This window comes from Gracilinanus agilis, chromosome 3 (genome assembly GCF_016433145.1).
Source record: "Gracilinanus agilis isolate LMUSP501 chromosome 3, AgileGrace, whole genome shotgun sequence".
Classification (NCBI taxonomy): Eukaryota; Metazoa; Chordata; class Mammalia; order Didelphimorphia; family Didelphidae; genus Gracilinanus; species Gracilinanus agilis.
The window spans coordinates 417874201-417895949 of NC_058132.1; the positions used below are offsets into that span (position 1 = coordinate 417874201).

Sequence of the window (21749 nt, forward strand, 5' to 3'; positions counted from 1 at the left end):
AGAAATTTCTCCTCCCCAATTTGGCTTTTTTCCCATATATAGTCTAAAGAACGCATTTGTCATAATTATGCACCACCACGAAATTCATCTATCCCCTCTGTTTTCTGTAGCAAAGAGACTTCTAGTTTAATGATGAGTTTTGGATAGAATTTCACTGTTCTTCACGCCTGAAATGAAATGGAATTTTACTTGCAATTGGCTTATGTTTTGGGGAAATGATTTTGTGAAATAAAAGTATGGGCAACAGAACTGAATAACCAATGATATGCTTCAACTAGCAATATTACTGTGTTGTTCTGAAATTATAGTTTCCCTAATATATAATTTAGAATCTATGTAAGAAATAAAAAATTGTTTGCAAAATTCTGAACTAGAAACATAGACTTTAATTTTTAAATGAAAAATTATGTGTCAGTACCTAGCAACCATGCATAAAATCTTCGGTTAAGGGACATATCTCTTCTCAACAAAGTCTGGGCAGCAGCTGAAAGAATTCGAATAATATCCGATCTGAGCAGTGGGATGGCACTTTTATCAGAGTCCTAATGAAAAAAGAAAACTTTTGTAGATAATTGAAAAAAGCAAACTCACCACCCCTCTGACATGTAAATTACCATGGTGCAAAATATCAGAAACTATATTTCTAAAAATTTACAATAAAACTACTTCTCAAAACCACTTAATATTTTAAGTCAGTGTTTGAGTGTTGGAAGGGATCTTAAGGGTCCTGAAGCTCAAATCCCTTCCAGATAGAGAAATCTATTCTACTCTATATTTAAGGCACCATTAAATGTCATAATAGGAAGGAAGGATGAAAGAAAATAATCATATTCTGTGCTAAGCACTTTACAATTATCTCATATGATCCTTGCAATGATCCTACTATGTATAAGGAGCTATTAGTTAATAGGGATATAAAGACAAAAATGAAATAATTCCTCCCTAGGAAATATAACAGAAGCAGATCAACAAATACAAAGTAATTACCACTATTAGGGATCCTTCACAGAGGAATTTGAACTGAACCTTGACAAACAGAAGCTAAACCTTCTAGCATAATATCTGATAGTAGGTGCTATATAAATTCTAGTTATTATTATTATTCCACACTCTAATTATAGGATAAAACTATGTGGCTTTATAGAAGCATGAAATGGAAGACTGAATACAGAGAACAACTTGTAAGCTAACTGAGCTGGAATACAGATACATAAAAAGGGAGTGATATAAAATAAGGATGGAAAGGAAGTTTGAACTAGATTTTGAAAGACCTTAAATGCCATCTTTTTTTTTTCTCTAAACCCCTACCTTTCATCTTGGAATCAATACTGTTTACTGGCTCTAAGACAGAAGAGTGGTAAGGGCTAGGCAATGGGGGTTAATTGACTTGCCCAGGGTCATACAGCTGGGAAGTGTCTGAGGCCAGATTTGAACCTAGGACCTCCTGTCTCTAGGCCTGGCTCTCAATCCTCTGAGCCACCCAGCTGTCCCCCCTTAAATGCCATCTTAAGAAATTTATATTTAATCTTATAGGCAACAGGGAACCATTTAAAGTTTTTGTTTTTTTTTTGTTAGGAAAATAACAAGCCATTGCTATGCCTTAGGAAGATTATTTTGGGAACTGTATGAAGGTTGGATTAGCCAAAGGAAAGACTATAGGTAGACAGAACAATTAGGAGGCTGTCACAATGGAATCATCAAAAGTTAATAAGAGGAGGCAGCTGGGTAGCTCAGTGGATTGAGAGTCAGGCCTAGAGATGGGAGGTCCCAGGTTCAAATCCAGCCTCAGACACTTCCCAGCTGTGTGACCCTGGGCAAGTCACTTGACCCCCATTGCCCACTCTTACCACTCTTCCACCTAGGAGCCAATACATAGAAGTTAAGGGTTTAAAAAAAAAGTTAATGAGAGTCTGAAATAAGGTGGTGGCCACATCAGTGGGGAAAAGAAAATGAATGCTGGAAGATGCTGTGAAAAAGAATTGATAGAACATAAAAACTCATTAGCTATGGATGGGGAGAAAGAATGAAGACTTAAGGTAGACTTAGAGGTTATGAACCTGGATAACTGGAAGGATGGTAATGTCTTCAATAGAAATGGAAATCTGGTAGAAGGGTGTGTTTAGAGAAGATAATGAAGACCATTTGAGCATGCTGAATTTGAGAAGCTTGAGATACTGAGGGAAAAGTGTCAAGCAGGCAGCTGGTGAAGTAGAACTCAATTAAGACATTATGTCTAGATATGAAACTAGTGAGTCATTTGTAAAGAAGTAATGTCTAAAACATGGGAACAAATGAGATAACCAAGGGAACAAGTAAAGAGAGAGAAGAGAGCTTGGGCAAAGTCTTGGTGGATACTTTAAGGGGTATGAGAAGAATAATGAAAGAGGCCAGGAAAGACTGGTTAGATGGGTATGGGAGAATTCTGTCTTCGGAAATGGAGGATAGTATATTCAAGAGAACGGGATGATCAACACACACACACACACACACACACACACACACACACACACACACGCTCACACACACACACGCGCACACACACATAGTATCTATTATTTCTCTATAATTGGGTATCCCTATCTCACTCAGGCTAAGAGTAAAGTGGTTGTTCAAAGGTCTGATCAGAAGAGGAACAATGACTTAGTTTATTTCTGATCGAGACAACCTAGTGACACCCTTCCCTTCTGCCCCCACTGTAAGCTCATCATATTAGTGTTGTACTTAGTGTAGACACCTAATCAGTTGAGCCTGCTGCAGTTCAGAACTTCTAGGCTCAAGAGATACACTGATCTCACCCTCCCTGGTAGCAGAGATTATACTACCTTATCATGGCGAGCAAGAAAGGCAGTTTTAGAAGTCATATTGGAGGGACTGAGAAGTAACTGGATGGTAAGTAAGCAAGTGCTTACTCTTTCTAAGAGCCTAGCAGCAAAAAGGTTTATAATAAAATCTTGAGACGATAACTGGGTCAAGTAAAGTTGTTTTAAGAATGAGAGAGAGGGGGCAGCTGGGTGGCTTAGTGGGTTGAGAGCCAGACAGGAGGTCCTACATTCAAATCTGGCCTCACTTTCTAGTTCTGTGACCCTGGGCAAGTCACTTGACACTCACTGCCTAGCCTTTACTGCTCTTCTGCCTTGGAATCAATATTGAATCTAAGACAGAAGGTAGGGTTAAAAAAAAAAAAAGAATAACAGAGACCTGAATGTGATTTTAGACAAAGGTGAAATGGTGCCCCTAAGTAGAGAGAGAAGAAAGAGGCCAGAAAGAGGGAATAATTGATAGGATGAGCTGCTGGAAGAAAGGAGATCAAAGGAAACAAATAAGGAAGTTAGTTTTGGTAAGGAGAAGTAGGGTTTTGAGATATGAAACAGAGGAGATGATGGAGTTCATGATGGATGCCCTCAACTTTCTCAGTAAAGAAGGAGGTTAAAGAGGTAACAGTGGTCTTGAGATGAGAAAAGGTTCAGAACATGACTATAGAAAGCACGATAACAGAATGGGGAAAAACAGGAAAAAACTTTTGCTATGCAGAAGTCAGAACCTAGTTGAGAACTGATTACATAAATTTGGGACAGAATACTCAACAACTCCGGAAAAAGAATGGAAAAATCAGACAACAGATGTTAAATAAGGTTGAGGATTGGCAGACTGTGGACAAATGGATATCAAATTCAAATATTATATTTTTAACTTCTTAACCATAGGAACAAGACTGAAGTGACAGATATAGGACAGGTATCACATGCTGGGAGAATAAGGAAGCGTATAGAGAGATGATAGGCAATCGGAAAGAAGAGACTTACTTTGCCAACCTGGCTTCTCTGCTTTAATTCAATGTCCCTGTCATACTGTGGTTTTAATACAGTTATAATTTCTATGTTTTTAAATCTCATACAAAATCATTAATTCATTTGGATCCTATATTGGACATGAGTGGGCAGTTCCAAATACCAAAAACAAAAGAAAGCACAATCTTACATTCAATATTTGCTTTGGGACCATCATCTCTATAAAATGGAAGTTTAGTCTCATTTGCTTAAGATTTTAAGTAGTAAATATTTATTTAGTCATTTAACTCTCCTTAATTAAAGTTATGAGCACTCTGTTTGAAATATATTTCTTGGGGAAAAAATGCCTCTGAACAAGACAAATAACTTACCAGACACGTGTAAAATGGGAAAAAGAAAAGAACTATTTCCAAATTGTTTCTCTGTACCAGAACATTAGAATCCAATAATGAAGCACACAAAGATTTTATCTGTAAATGATAAAACACCATAATAAATTTATATCTCGAAGACATTTTAGTTATATTTATGAGCTGTTAAGTTTTATCATATTTATGATTGACTTGTTTCTGTAATGTTTGTTCTCTCATTCCTTTCAGTGCCCTTTGTACTGTGCCAAGAAATAAATGCACTTCCATTGCCCTAAGTCTCATTCCACCCCTTGTTACCTAATAGCATTTTGAGAAAAGTAGTAGGAATGCCTAATTCTAACCCCATTTTACTTCTGCCAAACAGGCATAACTGAAGAGAGTGCAGCCACCCTGCTTCCCCTAACAGAAATATGGAAAATTACCTGCAGGGGAACATGACCTGTTTTTCTCTAGTATAGAGAACGCCTGGTAAAATTCCCTCTATAAACAGGTCAGCACCTGTTCTAACAATTGCTTGTGGGCAGTGAGGAATTAAGTGATTTATCCAGGGTCACAAAAAGAAAATATACTTCTGCTACCTACTCCATAGGGTTGTAAGGAAATGCAAGCAGTAAACATACACAAAAACATATTTGGCTTGAATGTGTGATTTCACCGACATGAAGAACTCCAAGTGTTGAAACCTCTTCTATGAAAACAAATCAGTAATTACCCTGTAATCTATTATCTTAGAGATTTTGCTGGGGGAATGAGAGGTTAAGTGACTTCTCCGGGGTCACAAGGATAATTTATGTCCAAGGCAGAACTTTGGTCCAGATCTTCCTGACTCAAAGGCCAGTCCTTTATCCACTATATTACACTGCCTCTCTAAAGCACCATATAAAAATGAATTATTAATAAATAATTTCTGATACATTTAAAGCCTTTAAAAAAACCTTAAAGCCACAAGACTAATCTTTAAAAGAGATAATAGGAACTACTGCAACAATATCTCTTTGTGAAAAATTAAAATAAAAATAAATGGAAGTTTCTTTGGAATTGCCTTCAGAAAGCAGTTTTTAAGTCACAAGAGAAATGGTCTCATGACTTCATTGTTGTGATGCCCTCCTGATAACCCCAAAAGGGGTATTACCCAGCTTTATCACATACTATTTATCAAATTCTGATTTTTGGGCTATTTCTAAAAAGGAGATTTGCCACTCCTAAGAATAGACAGATGAGGCAGCTGGGTGGCTCACTGGATAGAGTCAGAACTGGAGACAGGAAATTTTGGGTCCAAATCTGGCCTCAGACACTTCCTCGCTATGTGACCCTGGGCAAGTCCCTTAACCTCCACTGCCTAGCCCATATCACTTTTCTGCTTTAGAACCAATACATGGTATTAGTCTAAAAAAAAAAAAGAACAGAGAGATATAGATTTAATGATGTAACTGTAAACAAAGATGCCTACATATGCCTATGCACACATATGTAAATCACATGTACACTGGGACACTTTGGAGCAAAGAATTCTAAACTGTGTCTTGAACCATGTCCATATTATTGGATCACATATGGAGTCTCTCAAGGTAATTATTTAAAATCAGACGACATTCCTTTGATGTCTGGTTTCTACTCTGTTTGTTAAAAAAAAAGAAGTCACCTCACCCCGTGCTGGCATCATGCCCTTGACAACTAAGAGCGAAGGATTCGCCCCACAGAGACTCGCGCAACACTCCATTTCCCCTAATGCTCACTTCTCTACTGTTCATTTTCAAGAGCTCAGAAGGACGATTTCCATGGAAAACAGGAGGGAAGAAACAGAAGCACAAGTCAGATCGCTCCAAGCCCCGAACCTTTTCTGAGAAGGATAATGAGCTTACTGTGAGTTGGTAATCCGTCCCCAGCATATACGTCTGCTCTTGGCCAGGCAACTCTCTCTGGATATGGCTGACAATAAAGAGGGACGCGGGGAGCCTGATGGAAGGGCTCACCGCCACGGCGCCCCACAGTGCCGTATAGAACACGTCTTTGCCGACAACCAGGGACAGCCTCAGAAGCAAAGCATCTGTTCTGTTACAAAATTATAAAATAATTATTAAATAGTTCACTCTCCACATATTTTTTTTACTCCGTATGTATTCTAAGTGTAGCGTGCCTTCTGAGAAAGTCCCCAACATATATTTTTACACTAGGATTTGGTACCCAGAGAATTGTTGCTCTCTTAAGTTCTGGCATAATTCTGTGGGCTTGCCTTTCCTCTGAAATCACTATAAATTCCTCTGAAATCAATATAAAGTGTATAAAATTACACTTTATATACCTTGTATGTTCATAGTTATCTGCATGTTATCACCCTCATCAGAATGAAAGCTCTTGGTGGGCAGACACCACATTTTTTGCCTTTTCTTGTATCTCCACTGCTTAGCATGGTATCTGGCACACAGCAAGCACTAAATAAATGCTTATTGCCTGAATGATTTATTGCACTTCTAACACTATAAACCAATAAATACTCATCATTGTGCTTCTTCTTAATAATAAGTCAGTAGCCACAATCTAACTCTTAACAAAGGCATTTAATAAGACGGCACAACTTTGGATAACAACAAAACATTTCCCTCTACTCTCAAAAACCTGGGCACACTTCCCTGCAAATACACAGTGTTAATAGGAAGAATAAGCTCAAACTTAAGAGTGTAATGACAGCAAGGAGGCCTGGGTGTAGAATACATATATGGCAAAGATAACTGATAACTTCTGGAACTGCAGAGTCTAGTAGCTTTTTCTTTCTTAAATTCCTTATATAATTATATAATTAAATTCCTTATATAATTCTTCTATAAAATCCTTCTTTAGTATTGCATGTTTGGGGTCAGGTTGCTCTATTAGGTTCCAGGATCTGCTCTTCTAGGCTCAATTCTCAACTGCCAATAGTTACAGAAACCCAGTTTTCTCATTAAAAAATTGATTCAATATGAAAGACTTTATAAAAGTATAAAAGGTTATCAGTTTGTCAGAAATAAAATGAGGTGACAGTTTTTAGTGTTAGATATTTATAAAGACACTTACTTTCTTTTAAACACTAAATAAAAGAATAATGGTTAAAATATAGAAAGTGGACTTTGGAAACATTGGGAAGCTATTTGCATAGTCTTAATAATTCTAATAAATCTAGAAATGTCTGTGGTCAAATCTGAACTCAAGACCTCCTGTCTCTAGGTTTGTCTCTGAGCCACCTCGCTGCCCCTACTGTCATATTTAAAAAAAAAGAACAATGTTTCTGATTGTGTGATTAACAACACTGATTGGTCTTCCATTAAGGCTGGTTTAAAAATAGAATTTATTCTTGTTTTGCTGTGAAAAAATTAAGCTAACTTTATAGCTTAATGAATATTTTTCTAGTTCGAAAGCGATTCACAGATAGTAGGCATTTAATGAATATTAGTTGAATTTTCAGCAATTCCACATATCAGCTTAAATCCTAGAATAGGAGAACACCACTGTTCTTCAAGGATATAAAACCTACCTGAGTAAAGTTCCTGCTAGTTTTGGGAAAGATAGCAGAAAACACACACACACACACACACACACACACACACACACACACACACACACACACACACACACACCACACACACACAGAAAAAAACAACCAAAAAAACCTGATATATACCTGAATATAAAACCTGGTCCTATACCAGCAGATCCGTCTCTGCTATATTTTCTGTACAACTGTTGTTTAGTTGTTTTTCAGCTGTTTGATTCTTTGTGCCCTAAGCTGGGGTCTTCTTGGCAAAGATACTGGGGTATTTTGCCTCTTACTTTCCCATCACATTTTACAGTTGAGGAAACAGAGGCAAATAAATAAGGTTAATTGACTTGCCTAGGGTCACACAGCCAGTGAGGATCACAGGTCATATATGAACTCAGGAAAAAGAGTTTTCTTTACTCCAGGCTCAGCATTCTATCTACTATGTTACGTAGCTGCCCACTCTTACCTCAACTGACCAATTACTAAGAAAATACTCACACTTCATTGGCTTCTCTTTAGCCACCCGAGTCATTGGTTCCCAAACATTTTGTGATCATGCCTCCTTCTGCAACCTGATCATCTTTCATTCACCTAATTACAATTTTTATAACCCAAGTTAATTCCCTTCCTCTTACTCCTCCTTATTTGCTTTTACATTATAATAAAACTTATTTACTTTAGAACAAAGGAAAGATTTAGGGAAAAGAATAAGATAATGCTGTCCAAATGAAAATTATTCTTTAGTTTAGCCTCTATACTAAAATAAATCCAATATTACAATCTGCAAGTTCTTTACATATATTTTATAATAAAACATAAATGGATATCATAAAATATTATTTGTATATTTTCTCTGTGAAAAATGGAAAACAAAAAATGAAGAATGAAAACATATAATTCACTATATTATATAACCTATAGAGCAAAGCAACTAATACTACAGCACTAATTTCAAACTTTTTAATGGAGAATTGGATATATTGCCAAATTATTCAGATTTCAATATTAGTAAACCCAAATTAATTTGCTTTACTATATCTCTAATATATTTCTTAGACTATATTTAAAGCTTTTATTCCTCACATATAAAAATATTCGTTAATGCCTTTCCCTTCCCCTATTCACTCTAGTTCTTTTTCCTTTCTTTACCGTCTTATTTTTTGCTAACATACCTAAGGTCTTGTGAACAAAACATTTGAGAATTTCCACAGACCACTCAATTTCAGAGGATGCAAGACCATCATTTGCTCACATGACCAAAATAAGTATTTCTTTCCCAAGTCCAAGCCGTATAGTATTGTTTACAGTTTATATAACACTAGAGCGAAAGACCCCTCAGCTTTAGCTCTCATTCTCAGGTACTCAGGTAACCAGATACAAGTCGTCACCTGTCATAAATCTCTGAGCCCTCCTCTAGGCCAGGCAGCAGTCCAATAACAAATGCCTGAAGACTCGGCAGAAGCAACTTCTTCAGAGGAAGAAAGTATTTCTCGTATAGACCAAGAAGGACAGGCCTCACTGAGACTGCTCCATTTGTCAGAAGAGGAAATAAGCCACAACTGAAAGGAAAAAGGAATAATCAAGAATACTTCTGAAGCTGAAAATTAAATATGCTTTCTTGATAACAAAATAGAATTTCAAAAGGCAAACTTACCTGTACAGGAACAAATCTTTGGCAAGCCATTTTGTCCCTATAATTTTAAATATGATTTCATAGGTCTCTAAGGCTTTCAAATGTACTCCACTAGGCAAAGCTGGATGCAAACACTGAGCTAATCTCTTACTGATAATGAGACGTCTTGGCAATAGGGAATATGTCAGGTTGCTTTGAAGAGCCTGTAAAACAGGAAATATACAAAGGAAGATGACTTTGAGAGTTAAATGTAAATCTTGCACTTATCTAGAGTGTTAACATGAGAAAAGAACAATACAAACAAAATTCTTATCATTAAATGTCACCAGCAAGATTAAAATAATACCAATGTGCTGAACTGAAGAGAGGGAGGGGGGGGGGGAAGCAGACCCACAAGGGGAGTGCAACAAAGGGAAATTTTAGTATTATTTCTGATGAATGTAAATATTTTAAATTCCAGAAACAATTTATCTCCGTGCTGCTGAGTATTTTGCAACTGTATTAAAAAGTATGACTATAGAGGAACCAAGATGGAGGAGTACAATCTGAGATCCAACTGAAATCTCCCAGTATCCCCTTCCAAAAAACTTTAAAATAATGCTTCAAATCAAATTCTGGAGTGGCTGAGCCAAGAGAAGGTCAGAAGGACACATTTTTCCAGTCTGAGACAATTTAGGAGGTCTGGAGGAACAGTCTGTCACCCTAGGGTTTCTGGAGGCCCAGAGCACCAGCAATGGGTCTTGGAGGTGGCTGCAATAACAGCAGCAGCAACAGCAACAGATTTGGCAGCTCTTAGTTCAGAGATGACAGACAACTGGTCAGAAAGCGGCTATAGAACACCTTTTCAGGCACCAGGTGCAACTGGCACTGATTGGCAACTCTACTGCCCATAAGCTGTTCCAGATTGCAGATCCAGGATGGAAAGAAATACTCATGAGTGGTCATAACAGAGCAGAGACCCTGGTCCCAATCATAGCACCAAGGGAGCCCTTCCTGGGTAAATGTGGAGGGGCAGACCAAGAGAGCAGTGACCATACCAAGGAAAACACCTTAGAAGCACTGAAAACTTGCTGACTCCCAGAACTAGCTCTGAAAGCAGTAGCATGAAAAAGCCTAAGCTTGGGATAAAGCTTTCTTACTCCCAGGAGAGCAGAGTCTAACTTTAAAATAAAAATTTAAATAAAGAAATGGGGAGTTGGGGGGTTGGGGAGGGATGAGCAAACAATACAACAACAACAACAACAAAACTCATGATTATAAAAAGCTACTAAGATGACAGGGAAGACCAAGACATAAACTTGGAAGAAAACAATGTGGAAATAGATATAAGCAAAGGCTCAAAGAAAAAAAATGCTAATTGGGCCCAAGACCAGCAGGAATTCCTAGAAAAGCTAAAGAAAGAGAAAAAGGGGAATGGGGGGGGGGGGTAGGGAATGAGAATGATGCAAGAAAATTATAAAAAGAGAATTAATAGCTTGGTAAAAGAGGCACAAAAAAAGATTACTGAAGAGAATAACACCTTATAAAACAGAATTGGCCTAATGGTAAAAGAGAAAAGAATTCCTTAAAAAACAAAATAGGCCAAATGGAAAAGGAAATATAAAAAATTCACTGAAGAAAAGAACTTCTTGAAAGGTAGGATATGTCAAATAGAAAAGGAAGTACAAAAGCTCATCAGAAAAAAAAATCCTTAAAATTTAGAATTGAGAAGCAGAAGCTAATGACTCAATGAGACTTCAAGAAGCAACAAAACAAAGGCAAAAGAATGAAAAATAGAAGAATATGTAAAATATCTCATTGGAAAAAAAATCAACCAGGAAAATAGATTGAGATAAGCTCATTTAAGAATTCCTGGACTACATGAAAGTTCTGATCAAAAAAAGAGCCTAGACATCATATTTCAAAAAATTATTAAGGAAAATTTCCCTCATATCTTAGATCCAGAGGGTCAAATAGAAAATTAAGGAATCCAGTGACCATTTTCTGAAAGAGATTCCAAAATGGAAATTCCCAGGAATAGCCAAATTTCAATGCTCCCAGGTCAATGAGAAAATATTGCAAGTACCCATAAAGAAACAATCCAAATATCATGAAGGCACAATCAGGATCACACAAGATTTAGCAGCTTCCACATTAAAAGAACAGAAGGTTTAGAATATAATATTCTATAGAGAAAAGGAGTTAAGATTATAATCAAGAATAACCTTCCCAGAAAAACTGAGTGTAATCATTCAGGGGAAAATGCATTTTTATTATAAGATATGTTGTAAGATATTAATTACAAGATATTTAATGAAATAGAGGGTTTCTGAGATTTCCTGATGAAAAGACTAGAGCTGAATACAAAATATGACATTCAAATAGAAGACTCAAGAGAAGCAGAAAACAGTAAACATCAAAGAATAATCATAATGGACTCAATGGAGTTAAACTGTTTATATTACTAAATGGGAAGAAGATACATGCAACACCTAAAAATTTTATCATGATTAGGGCAGTTAGAAGGAGTCTGCATAGACAGAGGACACACATGTAAGTTGATTATGTTGAGATGATCTAAAATAAAAGTCATGAGAAAGAAGGATGCACTAGGAGAACAGAGAAGGGGGAAGAAGAATTAGAATGGGGCAAATTTTCTTACATAAAGGAGGTATACCAGGAAGAACTTTTATAGTGGAGGGGGAAATGGCAGGGTAGGGGGTAATACTTAAGTCTTACTCTCATTGAAATTAGTTCTAAAAGGGAAGAATATATATATATATATATATATATATATACATATAAATATTCCACTTAGGCATAGAAATCTACCTTACCCAACAGAGAGACAGGAGGAAAAGGGGATAAAAGACATGGGGGGACATTATAAGGGGAAGAATACATGGGGAAGGCAGTGATTAGAAGCAAGACAGACTTTTTATTTTATTTTATTTCATTTTTTTTGCAAGACAGACTTTTGAAGAGGAACAGGATAAAAAGAGAAAAGGATAAAGAGAAGAAAATTTTACCATGAATGGGATAAGCTAATCCATAAAGTGGAAATGGAGAGCAGAATGGATTGGAAAACAGAATCCACCTAGATGTTGTGTACAAGAGACACACTCAGAACAGAAAGACACATACAGAGTTGAAATGAAGGGATGGAATAGGGTCTATTATGCTTCAGCTGAAGTGAAAAGGGCAGAGGTAGCAATTATGGTTTCATACAAAGTAAAAGCAAAAACAGACTAATTGAAAGAGATAATCAGAAAAACTACATTTTGCTAAAAGGTACCACAGACAATGAAATAGTATCAAAAAATTTTATAGCAAATTTTGCTGATAAAAGTCTCGTTTCCCAAACATATAGGGAACTGAGTCAAATTTATAAAAATAAGAGCCATTTCCTATTTGATAAATGGTCAAAGGATATGAATGGACAGCTTTCAGAAGAGATCAGAGCTACCTATTGATAAGTGATAAGAGATCCACGGATAAGTGACAGATGTTTGTGAGGGTCAGATAATCAGGGGCTAAACCCACCATAATAGCTGTGGAGAGAGAGGCAGCTCCTCACTAGAGAGTGAAAGCAAGGGAGAGAGAAAAAATAGATAGAAAGAGTGGAAATCCAAGAGACACAAATCACACAGAGATTGTGGCAAGGTCTACCATTTATCATGACAAAAAGAAAAGTTTTTATAGAATATAGAATTTAAGCATTACACCATTCTTAGGGGTGTAACTTTCTCACAGAAAATTATTTGTGAAAAGACTTTAACCAAAGCATTTCTACAAACCGAAACAACTGAGGAATATTGACAATAATTTGAAGATTTACAGGAATCTAGGAGAAAAGAGAAGCTGGGTCATTTAGTCATGATGTTACAGAAGCTTCTTTGATCATCAAAATAATGAACAACTGAAGGACGATAATGAAGGAAGCTTTCTAAAGAGATGTCTGTATTTTGGTTATAGCTAAGACAATACTTTTTGAGTTGCTATTTTGAGACTCCGGCCCTGCTGTGGAATCCCAAGCAGACTCATAAATATGTCTTTATGACTGCTTTTCCTCAGTGGATCTAATTTGTCATTTAATTTCCTTCACATATCCTCACAATCTATAGTCACATGAAAAAATACTTGTCACTACTGTTTTAGAAAAATGCAAATTAAACCAAAGGGTACCACCTTACATCTATCAGAAAAGATATGCTGGAATGCAACAACCTGGGACAATTCTGACAGACTTATGATGGGGAATGTTATCCACCTCCAGAGAAAGAACTGTTGGAGTTGGATGGATGCAGATCAAAACATACCATCTTTTACATCAGTGTATTTACTGTTTTATTGGGGAGAGGGGTTGGTCATGTATGTGTGCTCTTACAACAATGACCAATATAGAAGTATTTTTCATGATGATAAAAAAAAAGAAAAAAAGAAATGACATTCTGGAGGGAAGAAAGAAAACAGGCATATTAATAAACTTTTGGGGGAGTAGTAAACATTTGGAGAAGAATATGGAACTATGCCAGCAGGGCTCTAAAACTGTGCATACTTTAATTTTGATCCAGCAATACCTCTACGAGGCCTGTACTCCCAAGAGATTAAAGAAAAAACAGAAAGGACCTATATATACAAAAATCTTTATAGCACCTCTTTTGGTAGAGGCAAAGAATTGGAAATTGAAGGGAAACTCATCAATTGGGGAATGGTAAACAAGTTGTGCATATGACTGTGATGGAGCAGTATTGTGCTATAAGAAATGACGTGGTGGTTTCAGAAAAAAACATAGTAAGCCCTATGAACTAATGCAAAGTGAAGTGAGAAGAATGGGGAAATCATTGTTCATAGTAACAGCATTGCTGTAATGATGATCAATTGTGAAAGACTACACTGAATAATACAAAGATCCAAGACACTTCCAACCACTCATGATGAAAAATTGCTATCCACCTCCAGAAGGAGAACTGATGAACTCTGAGTGTAAATTGAAGTATAATTTTCTTGTTTTACTTTTTGCTTTTTTTGTGTGAGATGGCTAATCTGAAAATGTTTTATATTATTTCACATGTATAATTGATATCATCAATTAAGTTAAATCAATATAAATAAAATAAAAAAATTTAAAAAGTATTCACATGTATCCTATAAAAATCAGTAGTGCAGAGGTAAGTTTTGGACTTGGAATCGCAAAAATCATACTTTAAATCCTACCTCAGACACTTGCTAGCTGTGTGATCTCATTTAATCTTTTTAAGTTTCATCTTCCTCACTGTAAAATGGTGAACATAAATCATCTACCACACTGGGCTGTTGTGAGAAACAAGTGAGATAGAACATATAATGTTCTTTGGAACCTTAAAACACTATATAAAAGGGCAGCTAGATGGCTCAGTGGATAGAGAGCCAAACCCAGATATGGGAGGTCCTGGGCTTAAATCTGGCCTCAGTCCCTTCCTAGCTGTGTGACCCTGGGAAAGTCACTTAACCACAATTGTTTGGCCCTTACCACTCACCACTTTTCTAACTTGGAATGGTTAACTAGAATAGATTCTAAGACAAAAGGTAAACATTTTTTAAAAATGCTACAAAAATGCTAGCAATAATAATAATAGTTATTATTATTACAATACAGTAAAAGCTCAGAGATAAGTAATTCACTACTTCAACAGGCCTAACCATGAGAAAGTTTTTCATTAGGTTGAACCTTAGGAAGAATCTGCTTCTAGCAGTGTCTTCTAAAGTTAACAAAATAAAAGCTGATTTCTTTCTTTATGGAATAGCCCCTAGGGTATTTGAAGATAATAATTAAGTCCTCTTTAAGTCTTTTTTCCCCCTTACAGCCTGTCCACACATCTGATTTCATAACCACCTTCATCCTCAATCAGTCATCCTAGTCACTCCTCTGGGCGCTCCATTTTATTCACCATCCTCTTGAAATGTGAGAGAGAAGAAATCTTTAGAATTGGCTTGACTATAGAAAAGTAAAAGGGGTGCTGTTTTTCTAGATGCGAGCATTCCTTTATCAAAGAATCACTCCACTTTTTCATTGCAAGATAAGAGGTACCACCCTGGTTTCTTAAAAGCTATATTAGCAGGGGACCTCTGGCAGGTACTATGAAGCAGGAAATGTTTCAAGGATGGGCTTGGTTTATAGCCTGGGTGTTTGTGGTACAAATATAACCTAGAAGAACTTGGAAGTTTTAGTACTAGAAGGTTGGTCACAACATGATTAATTATTGTGATCTTTATAATGCAGAAAAGCTATCCACAAAAGCCCAAAGGATTGTTTTGTTTTTTGTAAAAACTCTAACTTCCATCTTAAAATCAATACTGTATATTGGTTCTAAGGCAGAATAGCAGTAAGGGCTTGACAATGGGGACTTCTCATCTCTAGACCTGGCTCTCAATGCACTGAGCCACCCCGTTGCTCCAACTGACTCTTCTTAAGGGGTCCTTATGAAGAGCTAATGTGAAACGGAAAGCATGTGACATAGCCAGTAGGGCCATACACTGAGCTTATACTGTTTACAAATAAATGGTCTGAATTTTAAAACAATAACAACTATGAACACAACCAGTTCATGAATTCCAGTTCATTTTTTATCTAGCTGTCAAAGCCATTTTTCTCTCCAACTTCCCTTTTTCTATTCAATGTCCCACTAGTCCTCTAGTCACAAAGGCTGGCAATCTTAAGAGTTCTCCTTGACTTCTTTTCCTCCTGCAATCCCCATATCCAATCAGTTCCCAAATACTATAGACCCCACCTCTACAACATCTCTGCATTGCCTACCCTTTGTCTCCACTCATACAATAACCACCACTACCACATCAGAGCTCCATCACCTGCCTGGATTATTGCAACAGCCTCCTGAATTGTCTCCTTTGCTGCTAGTTTCTCCAGAGTCTCTACTCTATTTTCTACACAGGGACCAAACTGGGATTGTTACAACAAAGGTCTGATCAGTTTACTCTCTTGCTCATGAAGCTTCCGTAGTTCCTGGTCTGTCTCTAAGAGAAACTCTTTAGTTTGGCTTTTAAAACCCTTCACAATTTAGTTCCCCCTTACTTTTCCAGGTCCGTTATTCCGCTCCTTCACATATTCTCCTTCTAATCATCTAATCCTAATCTAATTAGCTGCTCGTTGTTCCCTGTGCATGATATTTCATTACTTATTTCTATACCTTTGTACAGCCTGCTCCTCATAACTCTCCTGTGGAATCTAGCTTCTTTCAAAGCTCTACTCAAGGAGTCAGTCTAATTGGGCTTGCAAGTATAAAAAAAAGATTATTGGTCAATACAGTGTCAAGAGATTAGAGGAGAGACTAGGATTAAATTGTTTTGAACAAGCAAGTTTCTACTATTCAGGAATGACTTTTTAATTTTTAATACAAGATCTGGGTATCTGTGTTTGAACTGTGCAGAGAAAGAAAAAGAACAGAATCTGTAGATCAGAGGGAAAATGGGATCAATTTTTTTTTTTTTAAGCAAAACAAGCTGCTGGTATCTATCTGGCCTCTTTTTTTTTAAAGGAAAATTAATAGGATTTAGTGGAGTATAAAATAATTACAGACTTGACTGATGACATAAATCCACCAGTAAAACTGGTCATTTGCAGAATGGAACATAGAACTCAATGGTTTGCTATTTTTAAGAAATACACTTAAAATAGACACAAAGTTAAAGTGAGAGGCTAGTATAATATTAACCATTTCTTCAGCCAAACCCTAAAAAGCAAGAATTGCACTCAGTATTTTAGTAAGACAAGGAGATTACATTGGAGCTCATGGGCCATCCTATGGAATATAGGTAGAGCTGACTTGTACTGAGACCTGTGCTTTAGTCTGTTAATAAAGGGTAATGGCTCTGGACCTTTGGACTTTAAAAGGAGAGAAAAATCAACTGTCTTGTCTCTCTTGAAAGGGGAGGGATCCCTTCTCTACCCTTGGCACGTCCCACCCCTATCCCCAAGTAGCTCTGACAGCTGCTCAAATATGGTAACAAGATCATGTTCTTATCTAGGTGAACCTAAGAAAATACCTCAAAATCCTATCTGCCTCTGCTGCTTTGTCAATGACAACATATGAATTTTTTTAAAACAATTCTTTTGTGGGGATGGAAATAAATGGACATCCTATACCCAAACTACTTTGTATCTTGAGTACCTAGAGAATACCTTTCTGGGTACTTTCACATGGACCAAGGGCGGGGAGGAAACACATCCCTTTTAGGTTACAAAGGATTTATATAGGTGTGTACAAAAGAGATGTGAAGTAATTTTTTTTTTCAGGGAGGACATCAGCAGCTAGAGGATTAGGAAGGGCTTCATGGAGAATATAGCCTCTGAAATTAGGTTTATCAACATCTCACCCCCTATGCCAAGATAAATTCAAAATGGGTAAATGACTTAAATATAAAGAGGGAAATTATAAGTAAATTTGGTGAACATAGAATAGTATACCGTAGAATATCTATGGAAAAGGAAAGAATTTAAGACTAAGCAAGAGATTACAAAATATAAAATGAATAATGTTGATTATGTTAAATTAAAAAGGACTTTAAAATACTGTATGCCCTTTGATCCAGCAACATCACTACTAGGTTTGTACCCCCCAAAGAGATGATAAAATGGGATGTACAAAAATATTCATAGCTGTGCTCTTTGTGGTGGCAAAAAACTGGAAAATGAAAGGTTGTTCTTCAATTGGGGACTGGCTGAAAAAATTGTGTTATATGGTGGTGATGGAATACCATTGTGTTGTAAGGATTGATGAACTGCTTGATTTCTATATAAATTTGAAAGACCTCCATGCATTGATGCAGAGTGAAATGAGCAGAACCAGAACAATGAACACAGAAAGTAAAACATTGTGAAATAATCCAATGTAATGGACTTTCCCACTAATAGTAATGCAATGATCCAGGACAGTCCTGAGGGACTTATGAGAAAGAATACTATTCGCATGGAGAGAAAGAACTGTGGGAGTAAAAATGCAGAAGAAAAACATATGACTGATCACTTGTTTGTATGGGTATAGGATTGGGGGTTTTGGATTTAAAAGATTACTCTATTATAAAAATGAATAATATGGAAATAGGTAAATGAATAATATGGAAATAAGAATAATATGGAAATAGGTTTTGGATTTAAAAGATTACTCTATTATAAAAATAAATAATATGGAAATAGGTATACAAATAACATTTGTATAACTCAGTAGAATTGCTTGTCAGCTCTGGGAGGGGGGATGGAAGAGGGGAGAGAGAGAAAATAAATCATGTAAAATGGAAAAATATTTTAAAAATGGAATAATGATAATAATAATAATAATTTTTAAAAAGAGAGAATATAGCCTCAGAGCTGGATCTTGCAGGATACAAGGAATTCTCAAGAGGCAGAGGTGAGGAAAGAGCATCTTCCAGGTAAAAGGGACAGCACCCTTCCCCAAGAAGGGGAATCTGAATTCACATGAATCAGGTTTAGTCTGACCCCAAAAAGAAGGGCCAAACTCTTTTCTAAATCTCTGGCTCCTTCTACACAAAAGTAGAGGCAAACATTTCAAATGAAAATTTTAGTTAGTTTTCATTCATAGGTAGGGTTTCCTGAAGGGAATTTACAAGGTCCTTTTTAAAAAGGTAGTTAACACACAAAGCAGAATGGATAAAGGACAGCTATTTATTTCCTCTATCATAAAAAGAAATGTTTAAAACACAAAAGATACATAAATATTCACTTGATACATACCTAATATATGAAATATAATCATGTCCTCCCTATTTTGTTCTCCCCAAAGATTTACATTTAAAAGAATAAAACATGAAACACTTTTAGGGCAGAGATAGAGTTTTGGATCTGAAGTCAAAAGACCTGAGTTCAAATCAAAGATACTTACTAGCTGTGTGACTCTGTGCAAGTTACTTAATAGCTGTTTGCCTCAGTTTTCCTGATCTGTAAAATAGGGATAATAATAACATCTTCTTTCCAGGGTTGTTGTGAGGACCAAATTGTAAAGTGCTTAGCACAGTGCCTGGCACATAGTAAGTGGTATATAATAGTAAAAGCAACATAATGCATTATAGGCAGTATGTATAAGGTATGTAATGTAATAGCAAAAGTTATTACTATTCATATGCAACTGATGAACAGGGATTTCATCTTCATCTTAGCTCTGCTCAGTCCAAAGAGTTCATGGAAATTCCATATTTCTTAGCAATACAGAACATGGCTTGGGTTCATTTTTATGCTAGTAGTCATCTTCCTTATCAAAAAGTATGATAGTGGCTGTTGGGAACACCTGCTGTAGGACAAGCTGGCAGTGGCAGGAGCTTGAGAACTTTGGCAGTAGCCACCAGGCTCTCTCAGTCTATCTATGTCAGTAGGACTATTAAATTGCTCAGTAAAAGAAATACAAAGCAGAAGAAACCACTGGGCTTTGGAAATCCAGTTTTTGGGTCATTTAGGCAAGTATGAGCTTTTGTTACCATTTGGGAATAGCTACCATAGGGAAATGAATACATGAAAAGGCCCAAATCACACATGAAAGAGGAGGCTAGACATCACTTCTTTTAACGTTTACTGAATAAAAAAACAATGAGGGAAGTGGAACACTGTAATATTTTTAAAAGGCGCAAAAGAAAATGAAAGGAAGTGCATAAGAAAGCACAGATGAACAGTTTGAAAAATAATATGTAGGATAGAGTACTACTTTTTTTTCTTTTTACCAAAGTAAGCAGTTTAAAAGGAGAGTCACAGATTTATATTGAATCTTGTTTCTGTATTTTGCTATGTGCATGGAAACTCTTTTTTTTTGAGGTGTTTGAGCCCAGAATTTAATACATATATAACATAATTTATATATTTTTTTCCTTCAAAACATTATTTATTTAATTTAGAATATTTTTCCATGGTTACATTATAAATTATATATTTAGTTAATAAAATAAAAGCCATAAAGGCTAGTCAAATGGGATAAGTGACTTGCCCAGGACTGCACAGCTAAGGAAGGTCTGAGGACAGATCTAAACCCAGGACCCTCCTTCTCCAGGCCTGTCTCTCAATCTAGTGAGCCACCAGCTGCCCCTCTTCCAGTGTCTTTTGAAAGATAAAATGTGCAGTCTGTCACCAGGCCCATACTAAAAGCTTTTCAAGTTTGCTAGCACCTACTTAACTTGCATAGTTTTTGTTTTGGAGAAAAACAATTAGCCAAAAGAATGAATGCTATCCCAAGTTAAAAATACTAGATAGAGTGTGAATATTAGTTGTGGTCTTTTAGAAAAGATTTATATTATTCCCCATACCCCTCTCCCTACCTCCCAGATATTTCAGTTAAATACACTCTTCAAATACCTTATTGAGTCTACCAAGTGAAGAGATCAGATCTGCCCATTCACTTGATGATTCAAAATTTCTTAAAGCTTTTTCAATCACTGAAGAATAATTTCTGTATCTGTAATCACTAAACAGCTCTTGCTCTTCTGGATCCATTTTACATTCTCACAGCAGGAGAAGATACCTGAAGCCAACATAAAAGAAGAAAACAAAAACAAATGTGCACATATTATAAACCATATAACTCTATAAAACATTTTCTTCTATAAAATGTATCAGTATATAAAAAGTATATCTATAAATACCATTTTGAAGAACATTTTGCTTAGCCTTAAAATTATTTTATTAATAGAATCATTCATTGTGGGAAACTTGGCAATGCTACCAAAAGGGCATTATGACAAACTAGCAATGCAAAATCAACACTTCTATCTTTTTTCTTCAAAAAGCAAGCACAATGATGAAATTAGGTCTCCCTGCTGTTGACCTTATATTTAACCATTTAAATTTTCATAACTGTAAATAATTCTCCCTAAGATTTAGTTAATAAGGTACAGAGGAGTTTCAATTTAAGCAGAGGGATCAAATCACAGATTTTTGACATTGATGAAATTTGAACAATCAGAACGATATTTAATGCTCAATTCATTTTTTTCTGAGAAAAAAAGAACTTTAAAACTTTTCAGCAAAAAACCAACAACTTTTCAGCAAAAAACTTTAAAGCAAAAAGGCATAAAAAGCTTTTTAAAAACATGACAAAAGTAAAAGAAAGGCTTAACTATATACTATTCATTAAATCAAGTTTTTTTCAAAATGCCAATAATGTCTCAAGCACAAATTTCTCATTTTTAACCTATCTAGAATCCAGGTACTTTGGTGTGCTATTCTTTCTTTGTTCTGTGTCTTTAAAATTACTTCCCATCATCCTTTCTCTGGTGAATTTCTATCATCTTTTTAGAGCCTCCAAAATAAGTGGAGTCACATATAATAAAAGTCATAACTCTAGTGGGTGTGATCTTAATGCCACTAATAAGTGAAATACTATTATTCTTTTTCCTAGATTGACAATAGGTAATTTTTGATAACTTAAATTTAAGTTGCACTGACATTATTCTTTAACAATAATCCCTTT

The 21749-nt window shown here is 36.0% G+C and overlaps 1 protein-coding gene across 1 annotated transcript in view; it reads right to left on the bottom strand.

Annotated features, from left to right (window-relative positions):
* Positions 1-20773, bottom strand: part of DOP1B (DOP1 leucine zipper like protein B) — a 136964-nt gene extending 116191 nt beyond the window's left edge. Inside the window, exons 1-6 of the mRNA XM_044670271.1 lie at positions 20636-20773; positions 9328-9509; positions 9062-9232; positions 6022-6211; positions 4160-4258; positions 419-542 (exon numbers count right to left, since the gene is read on the bottom strand). Of these exons, the coding sequence (XP_044526206.1) occupies positions 419-542; positions 4160-4258; positions 6022-6211; positions 9062-9232; positions 9328-9509; positions 20636-20773 (904 nt within the window). The remainder of the gene's footprint in view (positions 1-418; positions 543-4159; positions 4259-6021; positions 6212-9061; positions 9233-9327; positions 9510-20635) is intronic.
* Positions 20774-21749: the final 976 nt, after the last annotated feature.